The sequence below is a fragment of the Coregonus clupeaformis genome, chromosome 34 (genome assembly GCF_020615455.1).
Source record: "Coregonus clupeaformis isolate EN_2021a chromosome 34, ASM2061545v1, whole genome shotgun sequence".
In the NCBI taxonomy this organism is placed as follows: domain Eukaryota; kingdom Metazoa; phylum Chordata; class Actinopteri; order Salmoniformes; family Salmonidae; genus Coregonus; species Coregonus clupeaformis.
This window is the reverse complement of record NC_059225.1, coordinates 1,662,912-1,680,227: the sequence shown is the minus strand read 5'-3', so window position 1 is coordinate 1,680,227 and position 17,316 is coordinate 1,662,912. Positions and strand designations below refer to the sequence as shown.

The 17,316-nt window shown below is 42.4% G+C and overlaps 1 protein-coding gene across 1 annotated transcript; it reads right to left on the bottom strand.

The window, feature by feature from the left end:
• Positions 1-2,802: 2,802 nt before the first annotated feature.
• LOC121549928 (metalloreductase STEAP2-like) lies at positions 2,803-13,796 on the bottom strand. The gene is made up of 6 exons (XM_041861917.1): positions 13,646-13,796; positions 12,050-12,486; positions 11,674-11,832; positions 9,291-9,818; positions 4,350-4,514; positions 2,803-4,015 (listed from the first exon to the last, which is right to left on the bottom strand). The coding sequence occupies exons 2-6, from the start codon at positions 12,437-12,439 to the stop codon at positions 3,731-3,733; spliced, it is 1,527 nt and encodes a 508-aa protein (XP_041717851.1). The 5' UTR covers positions 12,440-12,486; positions 13,646-13,796; the 3' UTR covers positions 2,803-3,730.
• Positions 13,797-17,316: the final 3,520 nt, after the last annotated feature.

The following is a 17,316-nucleotide window of genomic DNA, read 5'->3' as shown; positions in this document are numbered from 1 at the left end:
ACTCCTCTTCAATGGCTGTGCGAAGTTGCTGGATATTGGAGGGAACTGGAACACGCTGTAGTACACGTCGATCCAGACCATCCCAAACATGCTCAATGGGTGACATAGCCTCCTGTAGCTCAGTTGGTAGAGCATGGCACTTGCAACGCCAGGGTTGTCGATTCCCATGGGGGGCCAATTTGAAAAATGTATGCACTCACTAACTGTAAGTCGCTCTGGAAAAGAGCATCTGCTAAATGACTAAAATGTAAAATGTGTCTGGTGAGTATGCAGGCCATTGAAGAACTGGGACATTTTCAGCTTCCAGGAATTGTGTACAGATCCTTGTGACATGGGTTTGTGCATTATCATGCTGAAACATAAGGTGATGGTGGCGGATGAATGGCACAACAATGGTCCTCAGGATCTCGTCACGGTATATCTGTGCATTCAAATTGCCATCGATAAAATGCAATTGTGTTCATTGTCTGTAGTTTATGCCTGCCCATACCAAAACCCCACCACAACCATGGGGCACTCTGTTCACAACGTTGACTTCAGCAAACCACTCGCCCACACAACGCTATATACGGGGTCTGCGGTTGTGAGGCCGGTTGGATGTATTGCCAAATTTTCTAAAACGCGGCTTATGGTAAAGAAATTAATATTCAATTATCTAGCAACAGCTCTGGTGGACATTCCTGCAGTCAGATTGCCAGTTGCACGCTCCCTCAAAACTTGAGACATCTGTGGCATTGTGTTGTGTGACAAAACAGCACATTTTAGAGTGGCCTTTTATTGTCTCCAGCACAAGGTGCACCTGTGTAATGATCATGCTGTTTAATCAGCTTCTTGATATGCCACACCTTTCAGGTGGATGGATGATCTTGGCAAAGGAGAAATGCTCACTAACAGGGACGTAAACAAATTTGTGCACAAAATTTGAGAGAAATAAGCTTTTTGTGTGTATGGGACATTTTGGGAATCTTTATTTCAGCTCATGAAACATGGGACCAACACTTTACATGTTGTGTTTATATTTTTGTTCAGTGTATTTTCAAACACGTTGCCACACATGCTCTTTAAACTTACTCTAATACAGAGGGATAGGCTAGATAACAATTCAATTGCTTTTTTGGCATCTTGCAGGTTGATAGCTGATATGGTCTCTTTCTGACTAGGCTCTCTTAATCCAAGCAGAATAACTAGGAAATAAACAAACTTAACAATAGTATACAAACATCTGGATCAAGTCTTTGTGGATTGTCACATAATTCACTACTGATGGTTGTGTTCTTGTTAAGTATGACTACTAGTAAATACATTTGATACCAAGGATAGTGTCATGAAATCTTTCTTTTTAGGATGTACAGTACCAGTCAAATGTTTGGACACACCTACTCATTCCAGGGTTTTTCTTTATTTTTACTATTTTCTACACTATAGAATAATAGTGAAGACATCAAAACTATGAAATAACACATATGGAATCATGTAGTAACCAAAAAAGTGTTAAACAAATCTAAATATATTTCATATTTGAGATTCTTCAAAGTAGCCACCCTTTGCCTTGACGACAGCTTTGCACACACTTGGCATTCTCTCAACCAGCTTCATGAGGTAGTCACCTGGAATGCATTTAAATTAACAGCTGTGCCTTGTTAAAAGTTAATTTGTGAAATTTGAATTTCTTTCCTTCTTAATGTGTTTGAGCCAATCAGTTGTGTTGTGACAAGGCAGGGGTGAAATATACAGAAGATAGCCCTATAAGCTCAAATAAGCAAAGAGAAATGACAGTCTAAGGTCAATTAATCTAGACATTTTCAAGAACTTTGAAAGTTTCTTCAAGTGCAGTCGCAAAAACCATCAAGCGCTATGATGAAACTGGCTCTCGTGAGGACCACCACAGGAAAGGAAGACCCAGAGTTACCTCTGCTGCAGAGGATAAGTTCATTACAGTTACCAGCCCAAATAAATGCTTCTCAGAGTTCAAGTAACAGACACATCTCAACATCAACTGTTCAAAGGAGACTGTGTGAATCAGGCCTTCATGGTCGAATTGCTGCAAAGAAACTACTACTAAAGGACACCAATAAGAAGAAGAGACTTGCTTGGGCCAAGAAAAATGAGCAATGGACATTAGACCGGTGGAAATCTGTCCTTTGGTCTGATGAGTCCAAATTTGAGATTTTTGGTTACAACCGCCATGTCTTTGTGAGACACAGAGTAGGTGAACAGATTATCTCTGCATGTGTGGTTCCCACCGTGACGCATGGAGGAAGAGGTGTGATGGTGCTTTGCTGGTGACACTGTCTGTGATTTATTTAGAATTTAAGGCACACTTAACCAGCATGGCTACCACAGCATTCTGCAGTGATACGCCATTCCATCTGGTTTGCGCATAGTGGGACTATCATTTGTTTTTCAACAGGACAATGACCCAACACACCTCCAGGCTGTGTAAGTGCTATTTGACCAAGAAGTAGATTGATGGGGTGCTGCATCAGATGACCTGGCCTCCACAATCACCCGACCTCAACCCAATTGAGATGGATTGGGATGAGTTGGACCGCAGAGTGAAGGAAAAGCAGCCAAAAAGTGCTCAGCATATGTGGGAACTCCTTCAAGACTGTTGGAAAAGCATTCCAGGTGAAGCTGGTTGAGAGAATGCCAAGTGTGCAAAGCTGTCATCAAGGCAAAGGGTAGCTACTTTGAAGAATCTCAAATATAAAATATATATTGATTTGTTTAACACTTTTTTGGTTACTACATGATTCCATATGTGTTATTTCATAGTTTTGATGTCTTCACTATTATTCTACAATGTAGAAAATAGTAAAAATAAAGAAAAACCCTTGAATGATTAGGTGTGTCCAAACTTGACTGTGTATCATACAGTACTGCATTATCAATACACATATATGTGAAACTTGTTCCACAATTACATTACTTCAATTGACAACAAATGGCTTGATTCAACAATAACCTGCTAAATAATTTCTATTGACTGTGTAAAAAAATACCTTGGGTTTTTTTGGCACATTTTTCAGTCTGTTGAAGACAATGACACATATCACCTTAAGATGTCTTTCTCAAGTGTCTGATTCTCATTTAACATTCTTACATTGATTTCACATACAATACTATTTTTTACATATATCATAATTCCTAAATGTATATACCTAAATGGTACAGTATGTTCATAAAGCTTTGGCTGAACATAATTCCATGATGACTATTATAATTCTACAACAAGGAAATTGGCAATTTGCAGACAATACCCAGACAACAGAGTCACAGAACCACATTGGGCCCTTTGCAGCACTGACCAAACCACAGAACCAAGCGCGTATAGCATATAGGCTAATTATCTTGGATAGATATTGTCTGGAGAGTTGGAAATGCTACAGTATGGTTGGTCACGGCAGCGTGTCTTCACAGCGTCACTGAGGAGCAAAGACGTATGTCTGGTCGGTCATTGGCAGGGCAGTGGTAGCTAGCTAGAGCACTGGCAGAGCATTGGCAGAATATTGATAGCTAGATAGGCTATGCTGCAGTCTGGCCCAGTCTGGTTGTGTGGCCCAACCAACCCAGGGCTCCAATTTCCCCTCTGAGGATCAATAAAGTGAATTCATTCATTTATCCATCCATCCAGTCATACGTTCACCTGTCCATCTACCCATCCATGTATCTATCTAGCTATCCATCCATCCACCCATCCATCCATCCATCCACCCCTCCACCCAATCATTCACATGATAGTGACCCTCTCTGGTGAGACGTGTGCTGCTGCCCCAACAGGGTCCTGGCGGTACTGGCTGCTCTCAGCTCCCCGTTTGATCCTGTGGAGCCTCCGTCCCACACAGGGGATCAGCAGGAACACCTTCCCCAGGATGACACACATGGGCAGGGCCAGGGCCACCACGAAGTTAGGAGGCAGGTAGAAACGGTAAGCATCCTCCTCAAAGGCCCGCTTCCAGCCAAACAGCAGAGCATGGAACGTAGCGATGAGCAGAGCGATGTAGCCCAGCGTCGACTAGGGAGAGAGAGAGAGAGAGAGAGAGAGAGAGAGAGAGAGAGAGAGAGAGAGAGAGAGAAGAAAAAAAGAGAGAGAAAGAAGAGAGAGAGAAACAGTAAGAACATGATTACAAACAACATGAAGAAGACTACTCAGAAAACAAACTGTTTGACCCAGAGTTGACAGCTTGTTATTATTTCTTAGTCAGTATTATTGATCAGAGGCCTTTCCATAAGAATGTTCATCATCCTCGGCATCACCATCATCCCATCACCATCTTCATCGTCATAATCTTCCTCCTCCTCCTCATCATCACCATCATTATCATCATCAAAAGTGTCTGTCTGAGTACCTGAATAAAGCTGAACTCCCTCCAGTTGAGAGCGCTGTTGACAGAAGGAATGGAGGTGACGGCCAGGAGAGAAAGGAGTCCCAGGCTCATGATACCAAAGGACAGGTACATCTCTACTCTCCACACCTCCTCCTCATTCCACGAGTTCTCCACGTTAGCATGGACCTGCAGAGAGGAGAACACAAACACACATGCATGCAGTACACACATATATCAATACAAAAAAGACACACAAGCATAGTGTATTCACAAATAAACACCCATTTAACATGAAATAAACGGTCACTCCCGCCCTCAGCAACCACACGCACGCACACACACACACACACACATGCACACCTGAGCAGAAAATTACACAGACATAACTCATAAATCACAAAGGTTAAATATCATCCCCCCAAAAATGCCACTGCCTGATTTATCTAAATTAGGAAGACCTAGTTTTCAGTCTAAATTTGGCAGTGTTAATTGATTAACAAAAGCCTCTACAGTACCTACAGTCCACTGGCTGAGTCAGTTGTGTGTGTGTATAAATAAAATAGAACAGCATGCGGCACATCAAGAAATATCAATACAACTGCAGGAGCACCTCAGAGGCCATATGGGGCTAACAGGCCTGAAATAGAGGACAGGCTGACAGGGTGGGTGACCTGGATTCACACACCCACCACACACACACACACACACACACACACACACACACACACACACACACACACACACACACACACACACACACACAGCTAGAGGTGTGTTTGAGAAGCAACACACAGCGAGAGATGTGCTTGAGAGCGCAGCTGATGCTGTGGCCTGGATCGACAGACACACAGACACACACACACACATCTAGAAGGGTTTCTGTGTGTGAGAGTGAAGGATGCTGGGAGGGGGTTCAGTAAGAGACAGATGAAGGTCAGAGGAGGACGTGAATGAAGAAACTGAGGTTAAACTGGTGGAGATGCAGATATACCGCCCTACAGTACGCCACACAGATCAGTGGATAAATGTTGCAGGTACATTTTGGAAATGTTACATATACTGCAATATGTAATGAAAGAATGGCGGCGGAGGAGATGGCTGCCGTTTTACGGGCTCCTAACCAATTGTGCTATTGTGGGTGTTTCTTCGCATTATTTGTAACTTATTTTGTACATAATGTTTCTGCCACCATCTCTTATGATCGAAAAGAGTTTCTGGATATCAGGACAGCGATTACTCACCTCGTACTGGACAAAGATTTTTTCTTTAACGAGTCGGACACAAAGGATTTTCTTCAGACACCCGACAAGGCCCAAATCCCCGTCATTCGGGATATCGGGGACGTAGGTCGGGGTGCCTTGTAAGGATCCGACGGCGAGTGGGTAATCTGCCTCTACCATCAGTCCTATTAGCCAACGTACAATCATTGGATAACAAAATAGACAAACTACGATCACGGATATCCTACCAACGGGACATTCAAAACTGTAATATCTTATGTTTCACAAAGTCGTGGCTACATTGATATACGCTGCATCGGCAAGATAGAACACCTGCCTCCGGTAAGACAAGGGGTGGCGGTCTGTGTATATTTGTAAACAACAGCTGGTGCACGAAATCTAATATTAAGGAAGTCGCAAGGTTTTGCTCGCCTGAGGTAGAGTGCTCTCATGATAAGCTGTAGACCACACTATTTACCAAGAGAGTTTTCATCTATATTTTTCGTAGCTGTCTATTTACCACCACAAACCGATGCTGGCGCTAAGACCTCACTCAACGAGCTGTATAGGGCCATAAGCAAAAAGGAAAACGCTCATTCAGATGCAGCGCTCCTAGTGGCCGGGGACTTTAATGCAGGGAAACTTAAATCCGTTTTATCTAATTTCTACCAGCATGTTAAATGTGCAACCAGAGGGAAAAAAAACTCTAGACCACCTTTACTCCACACACAGAGACATGTACAAAGCTCTCCCTCGCCCTCCATTTGTCAAATCTGACCATAACTCTATCCTCCTGATTCCTGCTTACAAACAAAAACTAAGATGACGCAGATGCTAAGCTACGGGACTGTTTTGCTAGCACAGACTGGAATATGTTCCGGGATTCTTCCGATGGCATTGAGGAGTACACCACATCAGTTAAGTGCATCGATGACGTCATCTCCACAGTGACCGTACGTACATACCCCAACCAGAAGCCATGGATTACGGGCAATATCCGCACTGAGTTTAAGGGTAGAGCTGCCAATTTCAAGGAGCGGGACTCTAACCCGGACACTTATAAGAAATCCCGCTATGCCCTCCGACAAACCATCATCAGGCAAAGCGTCAATACAGGACTAAGATTGAATCGTACTACACCAGCTCCGACGCTCGTTGGATGTGTCAGGGCTTGCAAACTATTATAGACTACAAAGGGAAGCACAGCCGCAAGCTGCCCAGTGACACAAGCCTACCAGACGAGCTAAATTACTTCTATGCTCGCTTCAAGGCAAGCAACATGTTTCTAGCAGACCACCATAGTCCCTGTGCCCAAGAACACTAAGGTAACCTGCCTAAATGACTACCGAACCGTAATACTCACGTCTGTAGCCATGACGTGCTTTGAAAGGCTGGTCATAGCTCACATTAACACCATTATCCCAGAAACCCTAGACCCACTCCAATTTGCATACCGCCCCAACAGATCCACAGATTATGCAATCGCTACTGCACTCCACACTGCCCTTTCTCACCTGGAAAAAAGGAACACCTACGTGAGAATGCTATTCATTGACTATATCTCAGCGTTCAACACCATAGTGCCCTCAAAGCTCATCACTAAGCTAAGGACCCTGGGACTAAACACCTCCTTCTGCAACTGGATCCTGGACTTCCTGACGGCCGCCCCCAGGTGGTAAGGGTAGGTAACAACACATCTGCCACGCTGATCCTCAACACGGGGGCCCCTCAGGGGTGCGTGCTCAGTCCCCTCCTGTACTCCCTGTTCACCCATGACTGCATGGCCAGGCACGACTCCAACACCATCATTAAGTTTGCCGACGACACAACAGTGGTAGGCCTGATCACCGACAACGATGAGACAGCCTATAGGGAGGAAGTCAGAGATCTGGCCGTGTGGTGCCAGGATAACAACCTCTCCCTCAACGTGATCAAGACAAAGGAGATGATTGTGGACTACAGGAAAAAGAAGAGGACCGAGCACGCCCCCATTCTCATTGACGGGGCTGTAGTGGAGCAGGTTGAGAGCTTCAAGTTCCTTGGTGTCCACATCACCAACAAACAATCATGGTCCAAACACACCAAGACAGTCGTGAAGAGGGCACGACAAAGCCTATTCCTCCTCAGGAGACTGAAAGGATTTGGCATGGGTCCTCAGATCATCAAAAAGTTATACAGCTGCACCATCGAGAGCATCCTGACTGGTTGCATCACTGCCTGGTATGGCAACTGCTCGGCCTCCGACCACAAGGCACCTGCCATCCAGGACCGCTATACCAGGTGGTGTCAGAGGAAGGCCCTAAAAATTATCAAAGACTCCAGCCACCCTAGTCATAGACTGTTCTCTCTGCTACCGCACGGCAAGCTGTACCGGAGCACCAAGTCTAGGTCCAAAAGGCTTCTTAACAGCTTCTACCCCCAAGCGATAAGATTCCTGAACAGCTAATAAAGTGGCTACCCGGACTATTTGCATTGTGTCCCCCCCCTTTTACGCTGCTGCTACTCTCTGTTTATTATGTATGGTTAGTCACTTTAACTCTACCTACCACCTACTCTCCCGAGTGGCGCAGTGGTCTAAGGCGCTAGCTGTGCCACTAGAGATCCTGGTTCGAATCCAGGCTCTGTTGTAGCCGGCCGCGACCGGGAGACCCATGGGGCGGCGCACAATTGGTCCAGGGTAGGGGAGGGAATGGCCGGCAGGGATGTAGAGCATGGCGTTTGATACGCCAGGGTTGTGGGTTCGATTACCACGGGGGGTACCGGTACCCCCTATATATAGCCTTGCTGTTTTACTACTACTCTTTAATTATTTGTTAGTTTTAGTTTTTAGTTACCTATTTTTTACTTAACGCTTTTTTTCTTTAAACTGCATTGTTGGTTAAGGGCTTGTAAGTAAGCGTTTCACTGTAAGGTCTACACCTGTTGTATTCGGCGCATGTGGCAAATAAATGTTGATTTGATTTGATTTTATGTATGTTGTTCACAATACCCAATTTGAATGAGAACATAGCTTATAGGTTCATTTATATGAACACCATCAGGAAAAGATGCATTACAATTAGTTTGTGAAGAAGAAGTTGTGTACTATATGGCAACCGAATGATCTACAGTATGTGCATGTTGTTTGTCCCTCTGTGCTCTTCCCAGTGCAGCTAGCTGGCTGGCTGTCGTAAGTGTTGTTTATGGCCATGCCTCAGGAGCCACAGCACAAATAGATGAGTCACTCTGAGGCCAAACATCCAATCACTTCAATGTAGGTCACTCTCAAGACTAGAATTATAGAGGAGAATATAACTGCATAACAGTTACAGTGTTGCTGCACTGTTGCTGATTCACAATTCCAAAGTGAACTTAAATCTGATAAAACATCTACAGACCTCTATTACATAAACAACAGCATTTATGAAGGGAGTCTTTGACTTGACACAAACACATACAGTATATATATATATTTATACTCCGGACTCTGACATTGCGTATCCTAATATTTATATATTTCTTAATTCTATTATTTTACTTTTAGATTTGTGTGTATTGTTGTGTATTGTTAGATATTACTGCACTGTTGGAGCTAGGAACACAAGCATTTCACTACACCCGCAATAACATCTGCTAAATATGTGTATGCGACCAATAAGATTTGATTTGATTTGATACACACACACCCTCCCTCTCCCCTTCCACCCTCCCTTTCTCTCTCTCTCCCTTCCTCCCTCCCTCCCTTCCTCTGTCCATCACCCACCTGTTGGTAGGCCATGTTGAGGAGCAGGTATCTCTCTGATCTCCTCATGGGTAGACAGAGGCTGTAGAGAACGTGGACACAGCCTAGGAAGAAGCTCAGCAGCCCCAGCTGTTTCCTGCTCTGTAGCCAGCCCTCCAGCCAGTGAGGGAACCTCCTGTACTTAGTCCTATAGTACAGCTGGTGGACCGCGGCTAGCTGGCCCGCCAGGTAGACTAGAGCGAGTAGTGTTATGGCCACCGTGGGCAGAGTCCTATTCACCATCTCTATAGGGATCTTATAGAAGTCACTCTGTTTGCTCTTCACATACGGGTGGATGATGTCCCGGACGAATGAATAGGCGAAGAAGAAGATGGAGAGAGCCACAGTGGCTAGCACGGGGCCTTTCCAGTCAGGGAAGAGGCGCAGGGGCATGTTCTCAATCTCTCTGGAGGAGGAGAGGGCTCCCATGTCCACTGGGGTGAAGTTGAGCTGTCTGGTCAGCTCCATGATCTGCTGTCTGCCCTCCACAGAGTTACTGCAGATGTACACCTAGAGGAATGGGTAATCAAACAATAATAAATCAAGGTAGTCAATCAGTCAGTCAATCAATCTATGTTGACACGGTCAATGTGCAATGTATGTATTGTGAATGTGATGTTGTAATGTGTAGAGTACATTTTTTTTAAACAGCCTCGATGAAGTCTTATCTTATCAATCAAACACTCCTTTATAAAGGCTTTTTTTACACTGCCATAGGCATGAAATAACAAATAATTGGCAGACATAATAATGTAAAAGGAAAACATGGATGTGGTTGATTCTATCCCTTGTGACTGACACAAACACAATCTGATTCCCTGGTTCATAATATCGAGCTTGTTTTTTCATTGTCCCAATTGTGTTAATAGAATTTACTGTGTGTGTGTGTGTGACCAGAATGGTTTTATTTGAAGAAGGCTGGCAGCGTAAAACGTTCTTCTCAGCTGTAGTGTCTCACTATAATCCTTGCATAATATTTGGAGGAATTAGTCCCCCAGGCAAGCACAGACCGGACTGTTAATGCTTTAACCAGCTCAGTAGTTTGCCTTACACTCCTTCTAGTGAGATATCATAGGAATAAAGATGAGGGTGCAGTGACTTTATCCTGAGATGCGATATGTCATAATCATGTTCCCCGCATATGACATCATCATGCCGTAGGGGGTGGGTCTGTATTGAGGAGAATGTCAGTGCACCTCTTTGAAAGGTCAGTCAATCAGATTGTGTCAACAACAATGGTTTGTAACAACTGACATTGAACAACTGAGAATGATGCAGAGGGAGGGAGTTGCTGCCCAAAAGAGCACAACAAACGAGTGTTAGGACAATGGATGCTTAGAGGTTATTTTATGGATGCTTGAGGCTATCAGCAGCCATTCAGCTGATCCTGTTGCAGAGTCTGATGCTTGAAAAAGAAAAGGAGAGTCACACTCTAGGGGCTCAGATGCAATAATTTAATAAACTAATAGCCAACGTTTTGACAGACAAGCTATCTTCATCAGGGTATAATGACAAACACTGCGGGTCACTAGTTTATATAGTGTCAAAGGACACACACAGGTGTCTGTAATCATGGCTGGGTGTAGCCAGATATCATTGGTTAATTCACAGATAAACAGAATATACAAAAAACATGTATAGATAGCATACGATCATAGATTCAACTTGGCTACATAGGCCCACAAACATTTACAATGAATAGCAAAATCACAAGAATGGCTTCAAATCAAAGTCTACGTTGAGACCGAAGGGAGCAAGGGTCTTTAAATTAAAGATCCAGGCAGCCTCTCGTTTTAACAATAAGTTGTCGAGGTCAGAGTCTGATGCTGCCATTTAATTTCTCTGTAGACATTTTGTTGCCTAACATGGTTCCAGATCTGTTTGTGCTGTCTTGCCAGATCGGCACCACAGCAGAAACAGATCTGGAACCATGCTAGACGAACAGGTCAACATCTATACTGCCTTGGCTGCCAACACTGTTATTTCAGCAGATTCAGCTCTGGGACTCACTTTAATAGACTGAGTGGTTTGTTACCTGCAACAAGTCTGTATCAGGGGAGACATTCTATTTATGTTAAAAGACTCATTTAGTCATGTCGCTTTGCGTGGTTTATGCAATACAATATTTTAAAGTAAAAAACGAATGACTAACTGTGCAATGAGTTAAACAGTGGGACCGGGTTTAAGAGTGTTTGATCCTGAATTAATTCTGAATAAGTAAATCCTGAAATAAACCTTGGTGTGTCCCAAATGGCACCCTATTCCCTAAATAGTTTACTACTTTTGAGCAGAGCCCTTTGTGACGCAGGGTGCCATTTGGGACACAGGGAGCCATTTGGGACACAGTCCTCTTCTTCCATCTTACCTGCCTGCTGGCATCTTTGGGTCCAGACTGCATAGCCCAGGCTGATATGACATTAAAGCCCTTCACCACTGTAGAGTCTGGGAGCAGGGAGGCCAGGTACTCAGCGTTGGACTCAGGGTACTGGTTCACACGGCGGTTGTTGCTCACGTCCACCAGAACCTTAGAAGAAGAAGAAGAAGAAGAAGAAGAAGAAGAATGGAAAACTTATGTAAATGTGATATTTCCGTTCTTTTTTTTTTTTATACATTTGTAAAAATGTCTAAAAACCTGTTTTTGCTTTGTCATTATGGAGCACTGTGTGTAGATTGATGAGGAAAAAAACAACTCAATCCCCCAACACACACACACACACACACACACACACACACATACACACCTTCCCTGCCAGCAGATGTTTGAGGTCCCAGAGAACAGAATAATGCTCCCTGCGGATAGCGAGGAAAACCACTGCAGCTTTACCCACAGCGTCTTCATGGTGGGTCACATCAACAACATGAGGGAAGAACTCAGCGGCCCGTTTGGGTTGGCGGCTCCCCACCACCACGTGGAAGCCACAGCGGAGCAGACGGATGGTCAGGCACTTGGAGAAGTCACCTGAGCCCAGGATGGCCACAACAGGCTTGGGGAGGGGGCCGTGGGGAGGAGGGTCCCTGGGGCCGTTCTTCATCACCCCGTTGGGGAGGAACAGGGAGGGGGTGGTGGGGTGGGCTGTGTGGGTGTAAGCCGGGCTGCTGCAGCCACTGCCCAGCATGGAGATGGTGTCCATCCTCAGGCTCCAGACCTCTCCTGTCCTCTAGGAGGACGTCTCAGGTTCTAGGATGGTGGAATATGGTTAGTTAGTTATGTACAGTACTTGATTTGAGCATAAAGACAGATGGTGTCTGGCTATAACTTTACATTATAAGAATAAAAATACACTGAACATTCACACTGTAGTACATTGCCTCCAAATGTGTGAACTGCGGTTTGCTTGCTCTCTGACCAGAACAGAGTAAGTACCCTTGGTAACATCTATCCACCCAGCTGCCTGGTTCCCTAGCCTATTTTTCAAGAAGGCATTCCTCCTTTTTACTTGGCAGGATGCAGCAACAGCTTGTTAGGCCAAGCACAGTCACACTGGAGACATTCATTGCAGAGCTTTATTAGTTTGGGATGCTGATTGCTCCTTTGGTGGTCTGGATGTTTTAATACTGGGAACACATTATGATGATGCAAAGCTGGGGGACCTTCATTGGTTTATATTAAATGATCTAACTGCCTGCAATTTGTAGAATAAATCAAATCGATTAGATAAATCAGGGTGGAATCTAATATATGTGGGTGATGTACTGTATGTCAAACCAGCCAAAATGTCTAATTCATATTCAAATAATATTAACCTACTAGATTACCTACTACAACATGATAGTAAATTAGTATAGTAGGCTATAGGTTGCTATCAGGTTATAAAAATATGTCACCAATGTAATCTTATCACCTAGAGATCATATTATTTAAATTATCTAACCTATGACATATTTTGAGAAATACAGTATAATCTGCACATTCAATATTTTTGAAGGGCACTGGCATGTCACAATATGTCCTTTGGTGACTTTGAAATATCTTCGCGTAAAATGCGCGATTTAACCTGTAGAGCTATTATCACAAACAATTTACAATATGCTACAAATAATTCATTGTAAACCATGCATTCCTAATGTTGAAGCGAATGTTCTAGGAGAGAAAAATAATCCCGCCAATCGAGGTTTAGACATTATGACTCATCTCATCCAGAATACAGATTGCTGCTAGTGCAGACTAACCAGGCTCCACATCGCAGAGGAATTATTTAGCTTCAGACTCCATTATACAATGTAATACATTATTACGCTCTACAAATATACCATACTATAGCTCACTGGTGTATGTACATAGGCTGCGTGTCAAGTGTGTGTAAATGTGTGCGTCAATCGCAAGGTTACAGCCATACCTTTCATGGAGGTGGTAAGGACACAACTGCACGAATAACACGCATCCAGCCAGCTGATCGCCACAGGTCTGTCTGTCGGTCTCCCCTCCCTCTCTCTGGGAGGTGGATCTGGCTGTGGCTGTGCTTCGGCTCTGCAGCGCTGTCATGCATACAGACACGGAGCGGATGCCTCTCTCGCAGGCAGAGCACGTTCCAGCGACGAGCATCATACCACGCATAAAGGGGAGGTAGCGCAGCGCACTAATGCAACGCAGGTAGAGCTGTAACTGAAGTTTACACTATGTCCTCAAAACGAGGTGTCTCCTTCAGTTAGGGACACAGGTCATATATCCTTTTAGGATTTCAGTATTGGAGTAGTATCATTCATTTGCAAAAGCTAAATCCCATGTGAGGTTGAATCTTGATGAGAAAAAAAAAGTACTAGTTGAGCATCCTCAGATTAAACAGTTTCATACAAAAACGGGCCAAGTACTCGTTAGAATAGGATAAAGTAATGTTTTTCAACATTACTCACGTTTTTATACATTAGAAATGATCAAGAATACATAAGCATATGTGATGGTGAAATTACAGATGAGGAACTTCTGGATGCAATTAAAGACTTTAAATCCGGGAAAACTCCAGGGTTGGATGGCATACCAGTCGAGGTATACCAAACCTTTTTTTATATACTAAGAGGACCGTTATTAGCATGTTTTAACCACTCCTATGTAAATGGTAGATTATCTGACACTCAAGAAGAAGGTCTGATCTCATTATTACTGAAACAGGATACAAGTGGAAAATATAAAGATCCAGTCCATTAAAAAAATTGGAGGCCCCTTACACTTCAGTGTTGTGATGCAAAAATTCTAGCAAAATATATAGCGCATAGAATTAAAAAGGTATTGTCGGATATTATTCATTCTAATCAGACAGGTTTTTTACATGGAAGATACATTGGAGATAATATAAGGCAAGTATTGGAAACAATAGAACACTATGGAACATATGGGAAACCAGGCCTGCTATTCATAGCAGACTTCGAAAAGGCATTTGATAAAGTACGACTGGGGTTTATATATAAATGCCTGGAGCATTTCAATTTTGGAGAATCTCTTATAAAATGGGTCAAAATCATGTATAGTAACCCTAGGTGTAAAATAGTAAATAATGGCTATTTCTCAGAAAGTTTTAAACTGTCAAGAGGAGTGAAACAAGGTTGTCCACTATCGGCATATCTATTTATTGTGGCCATTGAGATGTTAGCTATTAAAATCAGATCCAATAATAATATCAGAGGATTAGAAATCCAGGGCTTAAAAACAAAGGTGTCATTGTACGCTGATGATTCATGTTTTATTTTAAATCCACAACTAGAATCCCTCCACAGCCTCATAGAGGATCTAGGTACATTCTCTAACCTCTCTGGATTACAACCAAATTATGACAAATGTACTATATTATGTATTGGATCACTAAAAAATACAATTTTTATATTACCATGTAGTATACCAATAAAATGGTCTGATGGTGATGTGGATATACTCGGAATACATATCCCAAAGGAAATAAATGATCTCACTTCAATACATTTTAATAGAAAGTTAGCAAAAATAGATAAGATCTTGCTACCATGGAAAGGTAAATACCTGTCAATTTGTGGAAAAATCACCCTGATTAACTCTTTAGTATTATCCCAGTTTACCTATTTGCTTATGGTCTTGCCTACGCCTAGCGAACAGTTTTTTAAATTATATGAGAAAAAAATATTCAATTTTATTTGGAACAGCAAGCCAGACAAAATTAAAAGGGCCTATTTATATAATGAATATGAATTCGGAGGACTGAAATTATTAAATATTAAAGCATTAGACCTATCACTAAAAGCTTCAGTCAAACAAAAGTTATACTTAAATCCGAACTGGTTCTCAAGCAAATTAGTAAGATTGTCTCAACCAATGTTCAAGAATGGCCTTTTTCCCTTTATTCAGATTACAACCACTCATTTTCAGTTATTTGAAAAGGAAATAATCTCCCAAATATCACTATTCCTAAAACAAGCCATAGAAAGTTGGTTGCAATTTCAATTTAATCCTCCAGAAACGACAGAACAAATAATGCAACAAATATTGTGGTTAAATTCAAATATACTAATTGAAAAAAAACTTTATTTTTTGACAGAATGTTTAAAAAAGGTATAATCTTCGTAAATGATATCATCGGTAGGACTGGTGTAGTTATGTCGCACATGCAGCTAACAAAAACATACGGAAATGTCTGCTCTACCCAAAATTACAACCAAATAATTGCAGCCTTACCGCAAAAGTGGAAAGTGGAAGGGGGAACTTGTCTGTCGGCCTTGCATTAAAGAACATAATTGGTTAAGGAAAACTGTGATAAATAAAAAAGTATATCAGTTTCACTTAAGGACCAAAGGATTGACAGCCGTCCCATATAGATTGCAAAATAGTTGGGAAGAGACTTTTTGACGTACCGATCCCATGGCATAGTGTTTATGAACTGACACGCAAAACGACACCGGATTAAAACATTTGAATCTTGCAATTTAAATTATTATATAAAATTATTGCTACCAATAGAATGTTATTTATATGGGGGATACAATCTTCCCAGCTCTGCAGATTTTGCTGTGAAGAGACAGAATAATTAGATCATTTGTTTTGGTTCTGTCCATTTGTAGCTTGTTTTTGGACACAGGTCCAGGAATGGCTAAAGGATTGCAATATTTACCTGGAGCTAACCTTGCAGATAGCATTACTGGGTAATCTGAAAAGTCATAGTCAATCGATCAATAATATAATAATACTTTGAGCAAAATTGTTTATTATTAATTCACAATCTGTAGAAGCAATGAGAATAGAAAGGTTCAGAACTTTTGTAAAACATCACAGTACGGTTGAAATATATATGGCAAATAGAAATCCTATATGGATGGTGTCAAGAGATAGATGGGAGGTATTGAATGGAGTTGAAGGATGGGACTAATAACAAATAACAACAAATAATAACAAGATAACTAATAATGTAAGCATACTGTGTCCATAATAAGTATATAGGTTGTATGTTGGGAGCTTTTGGGAAAGAGCACAATTAGAAAGATATGGCATATACAGTGGGGAGAACAAGTATTTGATACACTGCAGATTTTGCAGGTTTTCCTACTTACAAAGCATGTAGAGGTCTGTAATTTTTATCATAGGTACACTTCAACTGTGAGAGACGGACTCTAAAACAAAAATCCAGAAAATCACATTGTATGATTTTTAAGTAATTAATTTGCATTTTATTGCATGACATAAGTATTTGATACGTCAGAAAAGCAGAACTTAATATTTGGTACAGAAACCTTTGTTTGCAATTACAGAGATCATACGTTTCCTGTAGGTCTTGACCAGGTTTGCACACAGTGCAGCAGGGATTTTGGCCCACTCCTCCATACAGACCTTCTCCAGATCCTTCAGGTTTCGGGGCTGTCGCTGGGCAATACAGACTTTCAGCTCCCTCCAAAGATTTTCTATTGGGTTCAGGTCTGGAGACTGGCTAGGCCACTCCAGGACCTTGAGATGCTTGAGCCACTCCTTAGTTGCCCTGGCTGTGTGTTTCGGGTCGTTGTCATGCTGGAAGACCCAGCCACGACCCATCTTCAATGCTCTTACTGAGGGAAGGAG

What these genes read in the sequence shown, in the direction of transcription:
- LOC121549928 (XM_041861917.1), bottom strand. Translation starts at nt 12,439, where the DNA reads ATGGACACCATCTCCATGCTGGGCAGTGGCTGCAGCAGCCCGGCTTAC. An exon ending in TCAACATGGCCTACCAACAG is followed by an intron (nt 4,515 to 9,290) that starts GTGGGTGATGGA and finishes TCCTCTCTGCAG; the next exon opens with GTCCATGCTAACGTGGAGAA. An exon ending in GGGAGTTCAGCTTTATTCAG is followed by an intron (nt 4,016 to 4,349) that starts GTACTCAGACAG and finishes CTCTCTCCCTAG; the next exon opens with TCGACGCTGGGCTACATCGC.